The sequence below is a fragment of the Phascolarctos cinereus genome, unplaced genomic scaffold (genome assembly GCF_003287225.1).
Source record: "Phascolarctos cinereus isolate Bilbo 61053 unplaced genomic scaffold, phaCin_HiC Scaffold_7;HRSCAF=346, whole genome shotgun sequence".
Classification (NCBI taxonomy): domain Eukaryota; kingdom Metazoa; phylum Chordata; class Mammalia; order Diprotodontia; family Phascolarctidae; genus Phascolarctos; species Phascolarctos cinereus.
Genome location: NW_027556180.1, coordinates 142900311 through 142921951, shown reverse-complemented (window position 1 = coordinate 142921951; position 21641 = coordinate 142900311). Strand labels below are relative to the sequence as shown.

Genomic DNA, 21641 nt, shown 5'->3' with positions numbered 1-21641 from the left:
CTGAGGCAGATAGGGTTAAGTGACTTGCCCAAGGTCACACAGCTAGTAAGTGTCTGAACCCAGATTTGAACTCAGGGAGAGAAATCTTTTTGACTCCAGGCTCAGTGCTGTATCCACTGCACCACTACCAAGAAAAGTAGCAGTCAAGAAAAGAGCAAATCTTCATTAGGACTGAATCAAAGAAATAGTCTATATAAAACTTACATTTTTGAAACAGAAATGAGCCATGCAACTACAGAAATTCTAAAGGAACAAACCATTAAGCAGTCAAAGGAACAGAAATGGACTCATTCCTCCACAACAATGCTCCCACCATATACACTTAACAATCCGTACCCTATTACCCAATAATCTTTTATCCAGTGTGGAGGAACCAACCGTCATTTGAGGTTAAATCTTAACTAACAAGTAAATGCACTTCAGTACTTTGGATGGGTCAAGATGACTCAGAGTCAAAAAACAAGAGAACTGGAAGGGGAAATGAGAGAGCATTTAGTCTAAGCCCCTACTTTACAGGTGGGGAAAGAATTACTGCTTCTCTATTTTTTCCACTGTTAGAGAATCTTTAGGAAGTACAGCCCAAAGAAATCAACGCACATGACTCCAGCAGAGATGTTTTAACCAATTCTGCTGTTGTCAAATTACCCTGGTATGCATGTTTTTACCAGCAGATTAATATAATGATGCTACATAGGTCCATCTGAAATCTGGGCCTTAAATAACATAGACACTATTATCTCAAATACAATAGCACAAGGACCTCAGTAATCTCCCTGTTCTAAAGGGAGCCTCCAGGGAGGTTCAAAGTTTTAGTAACTCCTGCAGTAATAGCCCCAACCCCTCAGAGGTTTGAATATCAGCTGACAGCTCAATTTTCCAGGAGTTTCCTGAGCCCCAACTCTGGAATCTAGAACCTTACACGAATTGCATTAAAACAAGTAGCAAGAACTCTTTGCTTGGAATTTAGTCCATTCCTATAATTCCTAGCAAAACAACAATAACAACAATAACCCTTGTGGTATAAGTAGTTATATAAATTCATAAATGTAGAATTCTTGCAAAGAACATTTAAAATTCTTTCTCATTAGTATGATGCATCCTCAATAAAGGCAGGATGAAGACAGTGTTGAAGCATCACCCATTCTGTAATTTGACAGAACTGATTACTGTTGTTGAAAATGCAGTGACATAGCCAGTGACAAAAAAAAAAATTGAAAAAATTTTGTTAACATGTCTTTAATAATCTGTTTCAGTGTAACCTTAATCATCCCCACCATCATTTCATCTGGCCTTTCATTTGAGAATTATGAAGTACAATGGTAAAAATTAAGATAAGCTTTCTAGCTTCAAAGTTCTTAAACTCAGCTGAAGTAGATGTATAATCTTGAGCAAAACAACAGTGCTTGGATATTGGAGTGTTACAATTAACAGGCAGAATTATTTCTACACTGATTTAACATGGATCCAGAAGAGCTTCAGGACAAGTAGAGAAAGATGTCTACTATAATACAGAAATATCACACCTAGAACAATTCTACAAAATTGGGGGTGGGGGAGGAGGAGATTCTTGGCCACACATTCTTCCTTGGTTCCCACAGAAAAATAGAGGCCTTATTGAGTCAGGCTGAACCGTCTGGCATGTGTTACACTCTTATAGTCTTTACAATTTCAGAATCAATTCCAGGCCACCCGATATAGCTTCTAGCTAGTGCTTTCTTGGGAATAATTTCCAGATGGAAGGCATGTAAGTATGGGCTGGTCAGCTTCCAGGGTGAACTTGTTTACTGGAGAATTCATTTTTCTTCCCTGGAGGTTTAGGCACATTTCTGACTTTCATGTCAATTGGGGCAATAACTATATCCAAATATAATGACACTGGGTTCACCCTGTAACCTTCCAGTTCCTCAGAGAACAACCTGGGGAATTTGTTAACTTCCTGTAGTCAGTCTGTTCTAACAGTATGAATTCCTTGGTCAATTATACCTAGTGTTTTGAACTAGCTCCTTCCTGAAAGGCTTTTCATAGATCATTGATTTGGAGTTGAAAAGTACCTTAGAAATTCGCTATTCTAGTGTCCTTCATTTTAGAGTTGAGGTAACAGACTCAAAGAGATTAAATGCTTTTGTCCAGGTGATTATCCATGTAATATGTGGAAGAGTCAAAATTCAAACCCAGCTCCTTTGATCTGAAATCTAGCATTCTTTGCACTATTTTTTTTCAGTTACCCCAATGACATTAAGAGGAAGCTAGCTTATGAAAGAGCAATATGGCAAACCCACAATGTATCTTTAAGTAGTATGAACTAGATATCCCTTATAATCTTGAGCAATGACTTGTGATTGAAATAACCTTGGCCTGGAGCCCTGTAAGAAAATATTGTGGAAAGTATCTTTACTGATTGATATACCACAACTAGAGTAGATTTCCATTTTACTAAAAGCATATATAAGTACTATTGCAAATATTGCATCTTGCTATTGAGTACTGTTACAGCACTACTCCAGGGATTTACACTCTTGCGAATAATCACGTTTCCCTTGTGCTTCACTACTGCTTTGATACTCCTTGTGCTTTCTTCTAATGGACTTTGAAAGGCATGATCTATCATGATGGCATTATAGGTTTTAAAAATGTATATTGATATATTTTGTTTTTATATCATCCTCATTTCTGAGTGTCTCCATTACTCTTTCTCTGCCCAGCAAGTCATTCTTTATAACAAGGAACAAAAAAGGAAAGGAAAAGCAGCTTAGCAAAACTACTAACATAGTGACCATCTTTGAAAATATGTGAAATGGTCCACCTATATATTCCCTGATCCATGCAGTGAATGGAGAGATGATCTCTTATCTGGGGCTAAGGTTCATCATTGTAATTTCAGCTCAATAAGTTGACATACATTTACTAAATACCTACCATTTGCCAGCCACTATGCTAAGCTGGAGTGGAGGGTGGAGTGGGGAGAAGAGGAACTCACAATCAAATGGATAAAACAAAACATTAAATTTCTTTTTTTTTTTAAATTTACATTTATTTAGTTTTTAACGCATTATTTCTTTCACTCTGCCTTAGGTCCTATAAATTTTCCTATGCTTCCCTGAATTTTTACTCATTCTTAAAATTATTTCTTATGGCACAATAATATATCATATCAATGTACCAAATTTGATTAGTTATTCCCTAATTAAATAGGCATTTAATTTGCTTCCAGTTCTTTGTTCCTACAAAATGTACTGTTATAAATATTTTTGTGTAATTCCAACTTTTTTTTTTCTCTCTCTCTCTTGACTTCCTAGTAGTATTCACCTGGGGAAAGATGGATTACTTCTTCAGATTCTAAAATCTTCTTGAATGTCAATATAGACAAAATGGTAGCTCTAGTGTTCAATACCTTAAGTAGTGATTGGTATATATGAACAGATCTGTAGACACCATGGAACACATTTACATGTGTTCTTCTATATCTATATGGAACACAAGCACACACACTATATACATGAATGTGTATGTATATATTCCTATATTTTACTGGTCTATGGGCAAATGTTTTCTGCCTTATGTTTTGTACAGCATGGATATTAAGAATAGCACTTTTGAATTATGTAATATGTAGTGGAATAATACGTAAGTGGAGTCTATTTGGTTAGGGGTTTACCTTAGGACATTACAAATGTCAATTCTAATTCAATTAAGAGCTATGTTGCAAAGCCTTCTTGAAAAGTCCACATATGAGATTCCTCAACATATTACCTAAGATATCTCCCAAATTGCAGTATTAAGAAAGTCCTATAATACATGTCCCAAAACTGTAGTATATGCAGGATTTTACTTGGCAATTCCAACTGCAAAAATGAAATCTTCAAATGGTGATTGATGGTGTTGGCAAAACATGAGCTTTCAATTTTCATCCTTTGTCTTAGGCTATGAAGTAAAGCTGAGGAATATAATTATGACATTTTTCATCCCCACAAATAGTAGTATCATATAATTCACTCCAGAGCCCTGTGTCTTTTTTTTAAGAATCACAGTGTCTCTCCATAAGAATCAAAGTAAGTAGATGATTGGGTATTAACCTTTTCATTATATCTCAAAACTTCTGTTCAGGTTCTAGATTCAGGTACAGGCAGCTAGCTGGTATAATGGATAAAACACTGGGCCTGCAGTCAAGAAAACCTGAATTCAAATCTGGCCTCAGACACTTAATAGCTATGTAACTTTGGGCAAGGTGCTTTAACATATGTTTATCTCAGTTTCCTCAGCTATACAAAAGGAGAAATATTAATACCTACCTCCTAGAGTTGTTGTAAAGATAAAATGAGATAATATTTATAAAGTGCTTAGCACAGTCCGTGGCATGGGCTATATAAATAAGGAAAGAGAAGGTAATAAGTATTTATAAAATATTTATAAAGTATAAATACTTACTCCCTCCCCTTTCATCATCATCATCATCATCATTCACTTATTAACTGGAGAACTTGAGAACTCACATTAACTGTGATTTCTCAGCTTTAACAACATTCCATCTTCATCCCCAGATAAGTGTGGTATTGAAAGTGATAGGTGAAAGATATGCAAGCACACAACATGACTTTATTACTGAAGAAGCCATTTTGTGCAAAATCTCATCAGAGAATCACCCTGTGGCATACAAATACAGAAAATCTAAAGCAATCCAAATCTATATTCCGAGAAGTCCTGTGATATAGACAGGATTTTTGAGAAAAAAAAAACTTCAATGTCAGTGATATCTTGCCCTTAAAAAGATTAAATGTAAACTTATCTAAGCATCAAAGTACTTAACTGCTTGTATTTGGGAAAAGGACTACGAAATTAGACAATTTTCTCTATTTTCCTCCAAAATTTCCCATACTCCTACTTATCCTGGGGATACTCCATGCCCCTTATACCCGTTTTCATGAATTTTAAAAATAGATTTCAAGCCCCAAACTGTTAAGTGGCCAAATTAGTCTGGGAATTGCTGCTCTGAAGGCACAAAAAACTAATTGCAAATAAAATGAATAAAAGCTATTCATGATGCACTGCAGTGCCATCTAGCATACATATGTAATAGCCACCATTTTGGGAGAGGATATATTCAACATTCTGTCTCTCAGTTGTTTTATTTCCAACTATATACAAGCATCCATACCTTTATACAGGCATTAGCTCTAAAGTAGGGGTGTCAGGGAAGAGTACCAAAGAAAGTATTAATAATGTATAATAAATGCATCAAGAAATTTGAAAAAAATCATTTACTTTGGCTTTTGCAACATTTATTTTTCTTTGGGCATTTAAAAGATTAATACTAAAATGATTTTAAATCCCTTACACTACTTATAGGATGGGACAAGACTATAACAGATCTTGGTTGGTAGAAGAAAGCCAGATTGGGCCTAGATATTTCTTGTGGAAGAATCGATTATTTCTATAGCAATAGGCTGGTTAGTTGTTATTACAAAACATAATAATAATGTTCAATAAACAATCATTTATTAAGCTACCATTTTGTTCCAGTCACTTAAAAGGCATCGAGGATATAAAAATCGAAGCATTTAGGTTTAAGCAATGTTAGTACTGGACTGGGATCAAAGTTTCAAATCTGTTATTTACTAAGTTTTTTTTTTTTGGTATGGGCTACTCAATCACTCTATGCCTTTGTTTCCCCACAAGTTAAATGAGAATAATAATATACTACCTTCTTTATCAGGGTTATTATAAGTAAAGTATTTTGTAAACCTTAATATTTTAATGCTTTAATGGATCTGTGATGAGTACCACAAGTACTCTTTAAGTGGTTATAGAAATCAAATTCTCCATGTCATCACGTAATGAACAAATCCTATCGATGTCATTCCATAAACCCTCAATACAGGATCCTAGAAAAGGCTTTCTTCTAGGTCTTCAATAATTAGTAGATACCAGTACAGTAGTTTAAAGTTCTATATAAGCATGAGCTATTATGATTATTTGGACAATAATATGAGACTACTTCTCTAATTTCAGTCAGACAACACTAACTAAATGCAGCTATCATGAAACAATGAAAAAGTACAATCTTTATGCTAAAGAACAATATATCTGCTATGGGATTAGTTTGAGTTATTGGAAGGTTAATGAGAACACAGTCTGTATATTCTTAATCCCTTCCCAAGGATATAGAAAAATGGGAGGGGGGAGGAGACACAACTTTTTGTTTAGCTGTGCTGCATTTTACTACTATCAGGACATGCCTTTGTTTCCTACCCCTTGCTCTCTATCTCAGCTGGGCATTTCATCTGTCTCTACCTGCAAGCTCCATGTTAGCCACACTTGGGAATTGGTTCCTGACTTCTCAGGAAGCACATAAAAACTGCTGGACTGATGCCTCATTATCAAGTCATCAAAGTAGTCTTGTAATTGGGACTTCACATCTGCTCTCCTGCTGGTTTTACCCCCTTTTCATTCCAGATCTCCTAAGCCCTAACTGGTTATTTGGACTTTTGACCACCCATGTTGCTCTGTCATTTTGGTTCCTATAAATCTCAGGTTCTTAGACATTGGCTTAAAACACCTTGCTTTTCCTTTTGGTATTTGTGCTCTTCTGGTTCCTTTTTACCTACTTGGTTTCTGGCCTAAGGTTTGTGCTGACTCTTCTTATTCCTGTAAGCTTTTATTCTAGCTTATGTACTTCATTGTGGAAATTCCTACTTTTTTATCTGTCACCTCATCTAATATCAACTCCCTACCCAACCATTTTTTTTAGTCTTAAAATAATATTCAAATCATAGTAGAATTAAACTGTCATTGTCAACCCATGCTAGGTATTACTCCAAATTAGAATATTCTTCATTGTAGGGAATATGAAATGTATTTCATTAGACTAAATTCATGGATAATAAATAATAGTGGCATATTTACAAAGCATTGATTTTTGTTTTGTTATTGATTTTGTTTTATGTTTTTAGAAAACTGCTTTCATATTATCTTGACTTGGCCTATAAATAGTACATTCATTTTAATTCTTTAAAAGGAGAAATATTTCTCAATTATGAGGACTTTCTTCAACTAATTTTAAATGCAATGAGTCAATGCTAATTCATATGTTAACTCTTTGTAGAATATATAAATGCATTTATCTAGGCACATCTGGATTTAAAAGAATTATCCTTTTTGCTTTCAGAAAAAATATCCATAATAATAAATGAAATTTGTATAGTACTTCATTAAGAGTCTTGCATAAGAATCTAAGACTTCTCCAAAAGTCTCATGACAGAAAATGCTATCCACATCCAGAGAAAGAACCATGGAATTTGAATGCAGATCGAAGCATATTATTTGCTCTCTTTTTTCCCCGTTTTGTTTTGTTTCTTCTTTCTTCTGGTTCCTCCTATTGGTTCTAATTCTTCCTTACAGCATGACTAAGGTGAAAATACATTTAATAGGAAAGTTTATGGAGAGCCTATATCAGCTTGTATGCCATCTTGGGCAGGGAGAGGGAGAAAATTTAAAACTCAAAAGCATACAGTAGTGAATATGGAAAACTAAAAATAAACTGTTCATTCTGTTCTCAAAAAAAAAAGTCTTGCATAATCTCTTTTAAGGTTCATAGAAATTCTGTGAGGTAGGTCCTACAGTCATTATTCCTGTTTTAGAAATGAGACAGACTGATACAGTGGCCTGGGGGTCTGGTTGATCTGGGTTCAAGTCCAGCCTTTCATGTAGACTATGTGACCTATTGGCAGGTCATTTGATCCCTTAGCTCAGTCTTTGCTGATGGGTATTGTTAGAGAAATTTCCTCACTAGTAATTCCTTATAGAGACAAAAGCAATTTTGACACAGAAAAAAAAACCTGGCATTTTAGTGATTAGAGAAGTTAAATGATTTTTACCATGGTCACATAGCTACTAAGTATCTGAGGAAGATTTTAACTCCAAATACTTCAACACTCCAAGTGGACCACTGTATTCACTTCACCACACTTAGAGCATTATATTTCTATGGTAAACTGGAGAGGACTGATTACGGAGTCAAAATCGATTACATAGTCAATTGAGTATATTGATCACATATTCAAGAAATTAGTCTATGTGGTTTGGCAATAGATTAGATAGATAGATGGATAGATAGACAGACAGACAGGCAGGCAGGCAGGCAGGCATTTGGTTTCATAATCCTAGTAAATTCAAGTGCTGCTGAGTAATCCTAATACCATTTCAACATTTTCCTTATTTTGAATGCATTGATTTCAGCAATTTCTTTGTCATCAGGTTTGTGCTTGACTTTTTGAGTTTACCACCATCCTATCCAATGTAGTGTATGACAAATTCATTTGCTCTAATAGAGGATGACTTCATAAACTAGTTAGACTTCTGCTGTACTGCACTCATCTCTTTAACCTATGCAATTGCACCTACACTGCTAAATGCCAACTCTCACCAAATATTTGGCAAATTGTGGTTTTCCCAACAATATTTGATAATCAACTCTGCTGTTTGGAAGGGGAATGGAGGCAAGATAATTATGATATAGTTCCCACAAAACAGAAATGCAGTAAAGATATGCTCTTTCCATTTATTCTTCATCAGTAAAACAACACTTCAAGAGATTTAAATTGCATAGCCTTTTTGACACAGAAAAATCTGTATTTCTAAATTTTTCTACCTTTTCCCCAATCTCATAAAGCTCTCCAAAATTTTTAAATTATTTCCCCTAAAACTTGTGACACTCTCTATTACACATCCACCCACTCATGCATACATTCAAATCTCCTTAATTGGCACATGCTTAAATAGGATGCTTGGCTAATTGGAATGCTTGCTGGAGAACAGATGGGGCATTGGTGTTGAGACTCTGTCTTAATTTATTGTCCTGGGGTTTTCCTAATTACCCACTTAATTGGCACAGCCACACCACTTTGAAATAATAATGTACAGCTAATTATCACCCATTTAAGCCTGCTAATAGCTTGCTTCTTACCAACTAAATTCAAGGAACCAAGCAGGGAAAGGGATCTGCCATGGGGAAATCATTCTGCCTGGGCTGGTTTAGACAGCTACATCAGTGCAATGCAGTTTACAGATGCACTAACTTGGTTTCTGTCTATAAAACAAAAGAGTTAGCCTCACTTGCACTGGTTAAAAGAATACTGCTTCTTCCTTTCCCTCCTTCTCCAACCTTTGATGAAACTTGGAATTGGTCTGGTGCTTCAGTTAAAGGAGCAGGATCAATAACTCAGCTTTTCAATTAGCTCATCATTAGCATGTTGTATGGAAAGGATAAATTAGGGGAGATGGAATAAATTCAATTATATCCCCAAGGTGCAGTGTTAAAGAATTCAGTTCAGTTGCTGGGAAGGAAAAGTCTTCCAGCTTCTAAGTTGCAGGGAACCTGGCCTAGTTAATGAATGTGCCCAGTACAGCAGTTAGTGCCAAGCAGAGGTTTTAATAGATGATTGCACTTCTCCTAGTGTTAGCAGCAATGGAGAGGAGAAGGCAAAGAAAACAATGGAACATGAAAAAGCATGGAGCTCAACAGAAGAATTAAACTGGGAAATAAGAAAGGACAAGTAGGAAAGGGAAGGGGCAAAAGAGTCCATAAGGAGTATTAATAAATAACTTTGAATTAGAAAAGATTCCCGCTCAGAGATAGAATGTATCCCTACAATGACCACTTTAGAAACTATTTATATTCAGACCATGTGTTGAATCCAGTACTCTTCTAGCCTCTCTATTAGCTCCCACAAATTCAGTTCTTTTAAAGCTTTCAGTTAATGGCAAGAAAAGCTTTAACCAAGTCTAAAAGAGATGGTAGCCTCTGCTTTCTTATTAGTGAATGAAATTTGGACCACATTATAATCCACAAACTTTTAAAAAAATTTTTAATTTATATTTTATGCCAAAGAAAGATCATTTTGAGGGGTGTGTGTGTGTGTGTGTGTGTGTGTGTGGTAATGACTGATTGTTTGGGAAAGGAATATGCATGGATAGATCCTGCGAGCATCACAAGAATGGTTTTGTCAAAAAAAAAACATAGCTTGGGGGCAGCAAGGGGGTGCAGTGGATTGAGCAGTGGCCCTGGAGTCAGGAGGACCTAAGTTCAAATCTAGCCTCAGACACATGATACTCACTAGCTGTGTGATGCTGGGCGTTATTTAATCCCAATTGCCTTGCAAAATTTTTTTTTTCTTGGACCTCTCAAATTGGCTTCCTAACTCGAAAAATATGGTAATTTTGCTGGAATATAGGAAATAGAAGGGGAAATAGAGTCCATTTTGCTCTCAGGAGCAGTACTGATATGAGAAAGTGGGATAATTGGGAATTGCTAAGCTTTGGGAAAGGGGAAATAGCAATTCTAGGTGGTGTATCATTGTTCCAAAGCAAGAATCATGGATAACATTCAGGTCTATCTGGGCCACATTCTTCCAAAGCAAGGATCAAGATTCAGGATTCTTTTTTTTTTAATTAATGAATTTATTTCTAGTTTTCAACATTCGTTTCCACATGCTTTTGAGTTTTAAATTTTCTTCTCCTGTTTTCCTCCTCCCTCCCCAAGACAGTGTGTGCAATCTGTTATAGGCTCTACATATACATAATAGTTCCTAAATTAAATATATTTTCATATTAGTCATATTGTAAAGAGGAATTAGAATCATTAGAAGGAACCACAAGAAAGAAGAAACAAAACAAAACAGAAGAAAAAAGGAGCAAATATTATGTTTAAATCTGCATTCAAACTCCATAGTTCTTTCTTTGGATGTGGATAGCATTTTCTATCATGAGACTTTTGGAGATGTCTTAGATCCTTGCATTGGTGGTAAGGGCTAACTCTATCAAGTCATCCCACAAGGTGGCTGTCACTGTATAATGTTCTTCTGGTTTCACACACTTCACTCAGAATCAGTCCACATACGTCTTTCTAAGGTTTTTCTGAAGTCCACTTACTCATCATTTCTTATTAGCACAATTATATTCCATCACATTCATATACCACAACTTGTTCAGCCATTCCCCAGTTGATGGGCATCCCCTCAGTTTCCAATTCTTTGCCACCACAGAAAGCTGCTATAAATATTTTTGTACACATGGGTCCTTTTCTTATTTTTATTATCTCTTTGGCATTGGTGGGTCAAAGGAAGGATTCTTTTTAAAGGAGAAGAAAGTCCATTTACCAAGATAAGATCAAAATGGATATATGACCTAGATATAAAGAGAGAAACTACAAGAAAATATGAAGAAAATGGAATATGTTATCTATCAAAATTATGGATAGGTGAACAATTTATGAATAAATAAGAGATAGAGAACAATGTGAAGTGTAAAATGGATATTTTTTACATTAAATTAAAAAGGTTTTGTACAAATAAAATAAATGTAGCCAAGATCAAAAGGAAGGCAAAAAATTAGGGGAAAAATTTTATAGACAGGTTGCCAGATAAAGGTCTCAAATCTCAAATATATAAAGAATTTTGTCAAATCTATAAGAATACAAATAATTCTCCAATTGATAAATGGTTAAAGGATATGAACAAACAGTTAACAGTCATGTAAAAATGCTCCAAATCATATGGATTAGAGAAATACAAATTAAAACAACCTTGAGATACTATTTACATCTATCAAATTGGCTAAAATGACTGAAGGGGGAAGCAAAAAATGTTGGAGGGGATATGGAAAAATTAGAACACTATGTCACTGTTGGTGGAATTGTAAACTGATCCAGTCATTTTGGAGAACAATCTAGAATTATGCCCAAAGAATTACTAAATAGCCTATATTCTTTGATTCAGCAATACTATGACTAGGTCTGTTTCCTAAGATGATTAGGGAAAATGAAAAGAATTTATATGTTCTAAAATATTTATAGTAGCTCTCTTTGTGGTGGCAAAGAACTAGAAATTAACAAGTTGTGGTATATGATTGTGATAGAATCCTATTATGCTATAAGAAATGATGAGCTTGATGATCTTAGAAAAAACATGTATAGACTTGCATGAAACAAGGAAAAGCAAAATGAGTAGACCATTGCATACAGTAATAATAATATTGTTTTAAGAACAACTTTGAGTGAATAAGCAATTTTGAGTATTATAAATATTCAAATTAATTACAAAGGACATATGATGAAAGACATTATCTGCACCCAAAGAAAGAACTGATAAATAGATGTACAGAGTGATTGTGTGTGTGTGTGTGTGTGTGTGTGTGTGTGTGTGTGTGTGTGTGTGTGTATGCATACATACATACGTATTTGCGCCTAGTGGTAGCCATCTTTAGAATGGGGATGGGGTGAAGAGGGAAGAAAAAAGGGGGGGAAAGAAGTTACATGATAAATTTATTATATGTTTAAACAGAATACAGTTGCAGTTTCATATGCAATCATCTTTTTGTTCTATTCTAATAAGTAATGGAAATGTTTGTTTTATTTCTTAAGTTCAGAATACAATAAATAAAATTTTAAAAAAAGGAAAAGAAAATCTACTTTTGACCCCAGCATGTACAATGAGATATTGGTCAGAAGGTTTATGTTCTAAGGTTCTAATTACAGCTCCACCATCTATTTATTAACCTTGGGCCTGGGGACAAATCACTGAATGTCTCTGTCTCTACTTTATCATACGTGAAATATAAATTACAGTTCCTCATCCCTCTGATTCATAGAGTTACTATGAGGATCAGATAAGATCGTGTATGGCTAAGTGCTTTGAAAAACATAAAATACCATATGCATGCAAGATATTGTTATGTTATTAGTCTTCAGCCGTCTCCTATAATGACCATTTCATCCTCTCAACAACATTTCAATTAGAATCTTGTGCTAATTTATTCTATAAATGACTATCTACCCAAAAATCCTTTTTTTTAATTCTTCTATTACTAGTTCCCATGTCTTTGTCCTTATCCTGTCTGCAGAGTAATCCTAGGAGCTAAGTACTATAGGTCAGTGGTGTCAAAGTTAAGTAGAAACAAATCCCTTCAGGTCCATATTGATGTAGGTAACCATAAATTAACATTACCCATGTTGTATCATATTTTTATTTATTTTGCTAATCATTTCATAACATTTTAATCTGGTTGAGGCCACATCCAGGAGTTTTGTTGCAAATGCCACAAAAACCCTTGAGCTTTGCTATAAGTAATATTATTCCCATTTAGCCAATGAGAAAAATAACAATCAGAGACTAAAAATTTACTAGTAGTCTACATACTAGTAGTCACAGATGTAGTTAAGTGTCAGAGGAGAGATTGAAATCTAGGTCTTTCGGATTCCATATTCAGCATTCTTTTCAAGAGGAGCAGGTTTTGTACCCCATGAAGAAGCGATATATGCCATGTTCCTCCCTTACAGAAACAGAACTTCTGCACTCTTGGGGTTTAAAGCCTGATTAAAGAGAAATCTAATTATATTGCTCTTAACACTATCCCTGTTGCTATCACCTACCAAGCTTTAGGGCATTCTTTGTCATTCTACAACCTTAGCACTTGGCTAACCATCTTCCCTCTACTTTAACCTCTATCACCATGCTTTGGAAATTCAGTTTCTGTGAATGATGACGCTTTTAATATACTTATTCATCAAGTTCATCTTGCATGATTCCCACCTGCATTTTGCTGCATCCACTTAAGGACGTGGGTCATATCTGTACCGCTAAAAGGAAAACCTTGACCACTGATTTTCACCTTTCTGGTTACAATCTCCCATGCTTTCATCACTACCATTGCCTCACTATACCCCAACCTGCTTTTTCTTCCTTATCACAACTCTGAGTCCTTAGTATTTCACTTTCCACTTATCATCACTAACTATTCTGGCTTCATTTCTTTGACTTCACAGTCCTAAATCTATAATAGGTCAATCGATCAAACTATTGCACTACATCTTTTATGTGTAATTCCATATATTATTACTCTGATAACAGCTTTTCTAAGTCTTCTTTTTTATCACATCTTCATCTGAAGCTCACTCTCCTCTCTCACAAAGATGGCTTTGTTTCCTACTATTTCCCAAGAAGAATGAGACCATCCATTGTAAGCTATCCATCTCTTATTCTCTAAAGCACCAAACTTCTGGATGTTTCAATTAAGAGGTGTCAAACACATGGCCAACAGGATGCATGTGCCCTGGAACACTCCTAAGAGTGGCCTGAATCATATTAAAATGTAATTAGGAAATATTTAACACAAAAAATAAAAATACAATAAGACATAGGTAATATTACATTTTAAAACTGAATTATATGCAGCCCACAGAGATCCAGGGTTTCATTGGCCCATTTCTATTTGAGTTTGACACCACTGTCCTAAACAACTCAATGCCCTCCCCTTTGCCCTTGCCTTAGAAGATGAGATGACTCATCCCCTCAACTTTCTTCTGAGAAGTCACTCCATTTATTACTTCTTTCTTCATCATCTTTAACCACTCCCTCATTACTGGCATTTTCCTCAATAACTAAAAACTTGAAAAGTTTTCCTTTATACTAAAACAATCTTTCATTGATCCTACAGTTCCTTCAAGTGATGGTCTTACCTCTCTCCTCTACTTTACCACAAAATTTCTAGAAAGAGTAACTTCCACTTTCTGTCTCTACTTTCTCACTATTATTTCTCACTTACTCATTTATAAAAGCCACATCATCTATCTTTCAGGTGATCTATTGTAAGAAAGCTCACCCAGGTTAATTACTTCTTAACTGCCCAAAATTATGGCCTTCTCTCACCTTCCTCAGCCCTTTGTACATTTGAAGCTCTTAACAATCCCCTAGCATTGTGGATTCTCTCTGCCACCCTAATTCCCAAGACATTACTTTCCCTAGCCCCATTCTCTTTTTTTCTTCAGCTACAGACTTAAACCTCCAACTGCCCATTGGATATCTGTCTGCTTCTGGATGTCCTACTGGCAAACTTGTTATGTCTAAAACTCAACTCATGATCCTCCCAAACTCTCATTTTCCATGGGTGTCACTGACAATATAATCAATAACAAATCTACCATTTTTTTCAATATATTAGCAATGAGTTGGTTTAATCGTTTTAACTCATTCAGAACAATTAGGAGCTATTTTACTATCTATGATTTATCTTAGGTTTCATCCCTTTATGATTTTTTTTCCAGTTCAAAGATTGTTCTCTTGGCAGAAAGAAAAGCAAAATAAGAATAAGTAATTTTGCCTTCTCCCCATCTTCCATCATCATCCCATCTCTCCATGTTTGGCAACCCCGTTCTTTCACCTCCATATTTTCCCTAATAAAATGTCCAAAAAAATACTTTTTTAACTTTAATTTGTGTTATTAGTCTCAACTCATTTTGAATTTCAATTTTCCAGATACTATTTTTTATTGGACCACATCATGCTTTTTGTATTCCTCTTCTGTTATCTGACCTTGCTTCTTTTTCTGCATATGTCTCCTTAAAATTAAAAGCAGCCAATAAGTTCCCTAGTCATATATATCCTTCCCTTTTCAATTATTCATAAGAATTGCTGCTCCTTCTGTCTTCAGAATTTCATTTTTGAAAATATCCATTCTTCTGGCCTGTCTTACAAGACCAAAAGATACTATCTTTTTTTTTTTTTCTGAACCCTTTGAAATATGTTCTCCCAAAGTATAGGATTCAAAATCTAAGAATGTCTTTCTTCATCTCTATTATAGATTCTAAATGGAATAGTTACTCCTTTTCCCCTACTGTCACCCCAAGGACCCCTTAATTTTAACTTCAACTTCAACTAATTCCTTCTTTTTGGTGAAAATTAGGTACAGATTAGTAGTTATTCTTACTGGTCTCTCTACCTTTTGAAGGATTATATTATAATTAAATCAAGTAAAAGATATTAGCTTCTCTGGTTGCTACAGATGATGGCTAGATAAGTGAATCCTACTGTCACTGCTTTATCAAGCTTCTGAATCAAATTTTAAAAATTCTTTATCCTATTCTTTTCTATCCAAGTGGTCTGTAGTATACTTGGATAACAATATTGTTCCAGTTTCTGCTGCTACTGATCTTTCCCCTAAATGTACTCTGCATTTCTTAATTCTCATTTCTAAGTTTCTTCCATGCATATGTTATTTAAATATAAATGTTTCTCTATCCTCTACTTTTGTAAAATTTAACCTGCCAGAATCATATATCCCAGTCATGAGTCCTATCCCACTAAGCCTAAGATTAACAGGTCAAATATACATTATTACATTAATCTAGCTCACCTTATTTGTTATTGATATTTTTTGCTTATGTATAGGCTTACCTGAGTCTAATGGTTTTATTGTTGGTTCATTTTTTGGATTTTTGACTCATAAATTTATGAACAGGCAGTTAGGTGACATAGGGGATGGTGAGTTCAAATACTCCTCCAGACATTTACTAGCTCTGTGACTATGGTAAAGTCATTTAATCTCTTCCTCAGTTTCTTTAATGATTAAATGTGGATAATACTGTGAGAATCAAATGAGAATATTTCTACAAAGCACTTTGCACATCTTAAAGTTCTATAGATGTTAGATTTTATCATTATTACCATTATTTTAATTTTGCCATTCTTTCTACAGTGTTCATACTCTCTATGGCATCTACCTGGTTGGATACAGGAAGACAGGTTTCTCTCTAACATTTTCTTTTTAGCTTAAAGTCTATCTGATTAGTTTGCTAGATTCTAGATAACTATATTTTATTATATTTTTTATGTGCACTAGATCTCTGGTTGAATCCATAATTCCTACATTGGAAGCCATAGCAAAGACATTCAAATTCTCTTTTCAGAAGCCATCCTCTTGACCATCTGTACAGTTCTCAAATCTGCAGATCTGTCCTAACCTTCTGAAGCCCTTAAATTCAATCAGCAATAGTGATGAAGATGCTACCTGCACCTGCCCACAGTCTTCAAGGAAGGGAAAGGACAATAAAACAAGTATTTATGAAGCACAGGCACTGTGCTAAGCACTTTACAAACATTATCTCATTTGTTCCTCATGACAGCCATTGAAGGTTGTTGCTGAGTTGTTTCAGTCATGTACAACTTTTCATGACCCCACTTGAGTTTTTCTTTGGCAAAGATACTAGAGTGGTGAGGTCCTCCGGATTCCAGGGCTGGTGCTATTTATCCACTGCACCACCTAGCTGCTCTACCCTTAGAGGTAGGTTCTGTTATCATCCTTGTTTTGCAGTTTAGAACATTGAGGGAAACAGAGTTTAAGTAAATGGACCATATAGCGAATAGGTGTCCGAGGCTGAATTTGAACTCAGTTCTGCTCCAAGCCCAATGCTCTATTTACTGTGCCATCTAGCTGCCTTAATTTTTGGCTCCTTAGACATGCATTCCAGATTTCTGAAGAAGCTATCATTTATGTATGCCACATATGAATGACCAAAAGACAATAGGAGTTGTGATTGAAAAACATACCACTAATTTATTTTATTACAGTTATACAAAGTTGGGGCCTTGAAGATTGAAAACTATTTAGTATAGCTTGATATTCTCTTTCTCTCTTTAGAGATCATGGGTTTCAATTCACTGATAAGATCATTTTCCATATCACTTAGAAGATTGTTCTATATTGTTAAGAAAGCAAAAGCCATATAAAAGTTGAGTTGATACAGTCCAATATCTCTGTCCTCTCTACCCTGAGCAGAGATCCTAATCTTTCTTTCATCTTCCCTTTACTCTATTTATAGCATTTTAAATACTTCTTTTGTTATCTTTGACTTTCTTTGCCTGACTCATTTCATTCTCAGATTTAGAATCCCTGATTTTTTTTTTCTTACAGGATGTTTCTATTATTTCACAGGCATCTTCTTTTACAACTCTTGCTTTATTTACTATATCTTTTTTTATAAAAAGAATCTCTATTAGCCAATATCCATATCATTTTCTTTAAAGTTTTCTTCATTGAAATCACTGGTTTTTGTGCTATGAGAACTTCTTAATGAAAGCATCCCATACATCTTGGATTCACTTCTTCTGCATATAATCTCCAGTCGTGGAATCCTAAAATTTCCCCCGGACTATTTAAAAACTACTTTCAAAATCTGGATATATGTCAGATTATGCGTTGTCTATTCTCCACCCACCCTTTATCCATCATGGATGCTAAGATGTAGTTGTCACCAGTTCTCTCATTTCAATTAGTAGGACTAGTGGTACATTATTGCTAAAATCAGGCCTCAAATAATATTTCCCCTTTTTACTTTCCCCATGCTTTTAGGAATGAAATTGTTATCAAGTCAATGCAATATATTATTCATTGCTCTCCACTTTTTTGAGAGAGAGACAGAGAAAGAAGGAAAGCTTGAGCAAATTATGCATAAAGCTGTCTCTAACCCTTTACCTTTCACATACACTCCACACTATACCATGCTTTTTTTTTGAGACAAAATTATTATACATTTCCTCAATTCATTACGTACTTATTTTTGCTGTCTGACTAGATAGTCTGCAATTATATCACTCTTATTTCTCTTTCCATTGACTATTATTTCTTTATGCTCTGCCCCCACTCACAACCCTTTAAGATTTCCTCCCTTTCCTGCATGGTATTGTTATTCCACCATTCTGTTTATCTAATTTGTTTATTTTGAATAAATAAAACTTTCTATAGTCCTATCAATCATGAGCCTCATCTATCCTTGCCCTGAAACTGATGAGTTGAATATATACCTCCTTCTGTTAAAGTCTTTAGATCATCTTGTTTTTCACTCATGCTCTGGACATTTTTGAAGTGCTATCTAAGGCTCCATGCTTTATTACAACCCTTTTTCATGGATCCTGTCTTTTCTGAGTCATTGGTCTTTTCCACTAATATTCTTCATCCCACCCAATACCTGCTATTCTCTATGCTATCTGATTTTGTGCTTATAGACAGCTTTGGTTTTAAGCCCTGAAGAAACTCATTCCTCTCTTTGTTGATGCAGTTTCTGTTTAATAAGAAGTGATCTTGTAAAATTGTTTTGATACAGATATTAATTTCACAAGTGAAATAAATAACAAAAATTTACATTAATTTTAAGCAAATGACTCAATGTTTATCCTTTATAAGTCAATTTATATCATTTCATTTCCATTCAACAAACATTTATTGAATGGCTATATATTTTACTCTGTATAAGACATTGTGGGGATCATAAAGATAAACAAGATGTAGTCCCTGACCTCAAGGAGATCATAATGTAGTGAGAGAAATAATGTGGTTTATTATTTTTTTAAAAAAAGGTCAAATTAGACACATGCAAAAGCAGCACAAAGGACAATGGAAAAACAGAGAAAGAAAGAGAAGAATCCCTAATCAAATTGGTCTAGCAGGTTCCAGAGAAAAAATCAATAACCTAAATTCTTAACTAACCATGGTTTTTAGATTCCAAAGCCTCGGCTTGAAATGAAATAATCTACTAGCTATCACCTAATGCTAAACCTAGATTTTGCAAAAAGGCCCTACACTAATTAATGAAAGCATTTTTGCTAGTTCTTTGAAACTGAATTAATTTTATTCTCTTCTTTCTCTCCTGTTGCATTTCATTTTTTTTAATTGAATATGGTCCATTCTGTTGTAAAATTAATGGCTTACTTTCTTCTTTCTTTCTGGTTGTAAAACTAATGTCTTACTTTCTTCTGCTGGCAAGGGTTTCTTCACCCTCTCTTGAAGAGATCTTCATTCCTTGCTTATCTTTGCTCTGATCAAGAGAACAACCAGGGGTTTGTGTAGGTGTTCTGACAGGGGGACCACAGATCTTGTTCACCTTTTTAAAAGAAAGCAATAAGAAAGAGTTAGTAATAGGGCCTTTGCAGGATTTTCAAAACCCCATCTATACCACCTTCTCCCACTATTCACTGAAGTAGGAAAGCATAGACCTACCTATATTGTTAGGTCGTTATTCATATCAGGTTTCAAACACAGGATTTTTATGACACTTTCAAACTAACTAAATATGTTTCATTGATAAGTGGCAATAGTGACAATTTCTTATTTTGCGATTCCCTCACAGTGCTTAGCATTCACAAACAAGAATTAAATAAGAGTTTTTGGATGATGTTGGAGGTGATGTGTATGAAGGAAATTATTTAGGTAACAAATCTAAAATAAATTAATTGGTTGGCTGGTAGATGAAACCTGGGAAAAGGCTTTACTGTTTAATGGCTCTATAAATCAAATAATGAAGAAAAGTAAAATGGTGGTTAGGATTAGGATTATTTCTACCATTTAATATATGTATAAGATATGTTAGATTTTAAGAGAGGTTTAGGGAATGGACTTATGATCACTGGTATAGCAAATGCCTGGCAAGAAAACCCTGTCTACCAATGCAGCTTTGCAACTTATAATCTTCAAGAGTTGCCTCTCTAGGAAACTTAACTGAAATGTTAAGTGACTTGCCTAAGTTTAAACAGTCATGATGTGTCACATGCAGCACTTGTATCCATGTCTTCCTAGCTCCAAAGTTGGCTCTATACCACATTGCCTATATAATTCAAAGATTTAGAATTTCGTCAATATGAATGGTACCTGAGTACTCATGGGAGGCAGATTGGAATTCTTCTCTACTACGCTGTGTAGTATTCACAAGGTACTGTGGTAAGAAACAAATAAGTAAATAAAAAACAAATCCATTTTCTTGTAGTATAAGTTCTTTGGACTTATTTAGTTTGGTCCTCAAATGACAGGCACACAATTTGTCACTGGGTCTGCATTAAAATCCTTTTTTGCTTTATAAGGTCTGTGAGAGTTTACACCTATCTGGCCTAGCCTTTGAGAACCAAGGATTATTTCTATGACACAATGAGGCATCAGGGTAAGACCTTAATGAAAAATGTATAATGTATGCAATATCTGTACATATATGTGTGATATTGTAATTCATATGAAAAACCATTGTAAAATTAAGTAGTGTGGAATCAATCAGTGAAGGAAAGTAATATATTTAAAAGAGGAAACCTACATCAAATAGGCTCAGTTGGCTCTAAAAGGAAGGTCATTCAGGTAAAGGAGATTTTATTTATGATGAGGATTTGTGTAGATAAGTAAGCACTAGCTTAAATTGAATTTGAAAATGAAACAGTTTGGAGTCAGATTTATAAGGTATATTATCTTCCAATTGATAAATGGTCAAAGGATATGAACAGACAGTATTCAGACAAAGAAATCAACATAGTCATATAAAAATGCTCTTAATCATATCGATTAGAGAAATGCAAATTAAAACAACTCTGAGGTATCACTTAACACCTATCAGATTGGCTACTATGACAAAAAAGAGGAAAATGATGGATGTTGGAGGTATATGGGAAAACTTGTACACTAATGCACTGTTCGTAGAGCTGTGAACTGCTCCAACCATTCTGGAGAGCAATTTGGAACTATTTTCAAAGGACTATAAAACTGTGCATACCCTTTGATCCAGCAATACTACAACTAGGTCTATATCTCAAAGACATCATAAAAGGGGGAAAGGACCTATTTATAAAAATATTTATAGCAGCTTTTTTGTGGTGGCTAAGAATTGGAAATTGAGGGAACACCCATCATTTGGGGCATGATTGACAAAGCTGTGGTATATAATTGAGATGGAATATTATTTTTCTGTAAGAAATGATAAGCAGAATGATTTCAGAAAACTTGGAAAGACTTACATGAATTGATACTAAATGAAGTAAGCAGAGCCAGAAGAACATTGTACATGG

At 34.8% G+C, this 21641-nt stretch overlaps 1 protein-coding gene across 1 annotated transcript in view; it reads right to left on the bottom strand.

Annotated features, from left to right (window-relative positions):
* Positions 1-21641, bottom strand: part of GPC5 (glypican 5) — a 580550-nt gene that overhangs the window by 493305 nt on the left and 65604 nt on the right. The window contains exon 3 of the mRNA XM_078147665.1: positions 19569-19702. Within this exon, the coding sequence (XP_078003791.1) occupies positions 19569-19702 (134 nt within the window). The remainder of the gene's footprint in view (positions 1-19568; positions 19703-21641) is intronic.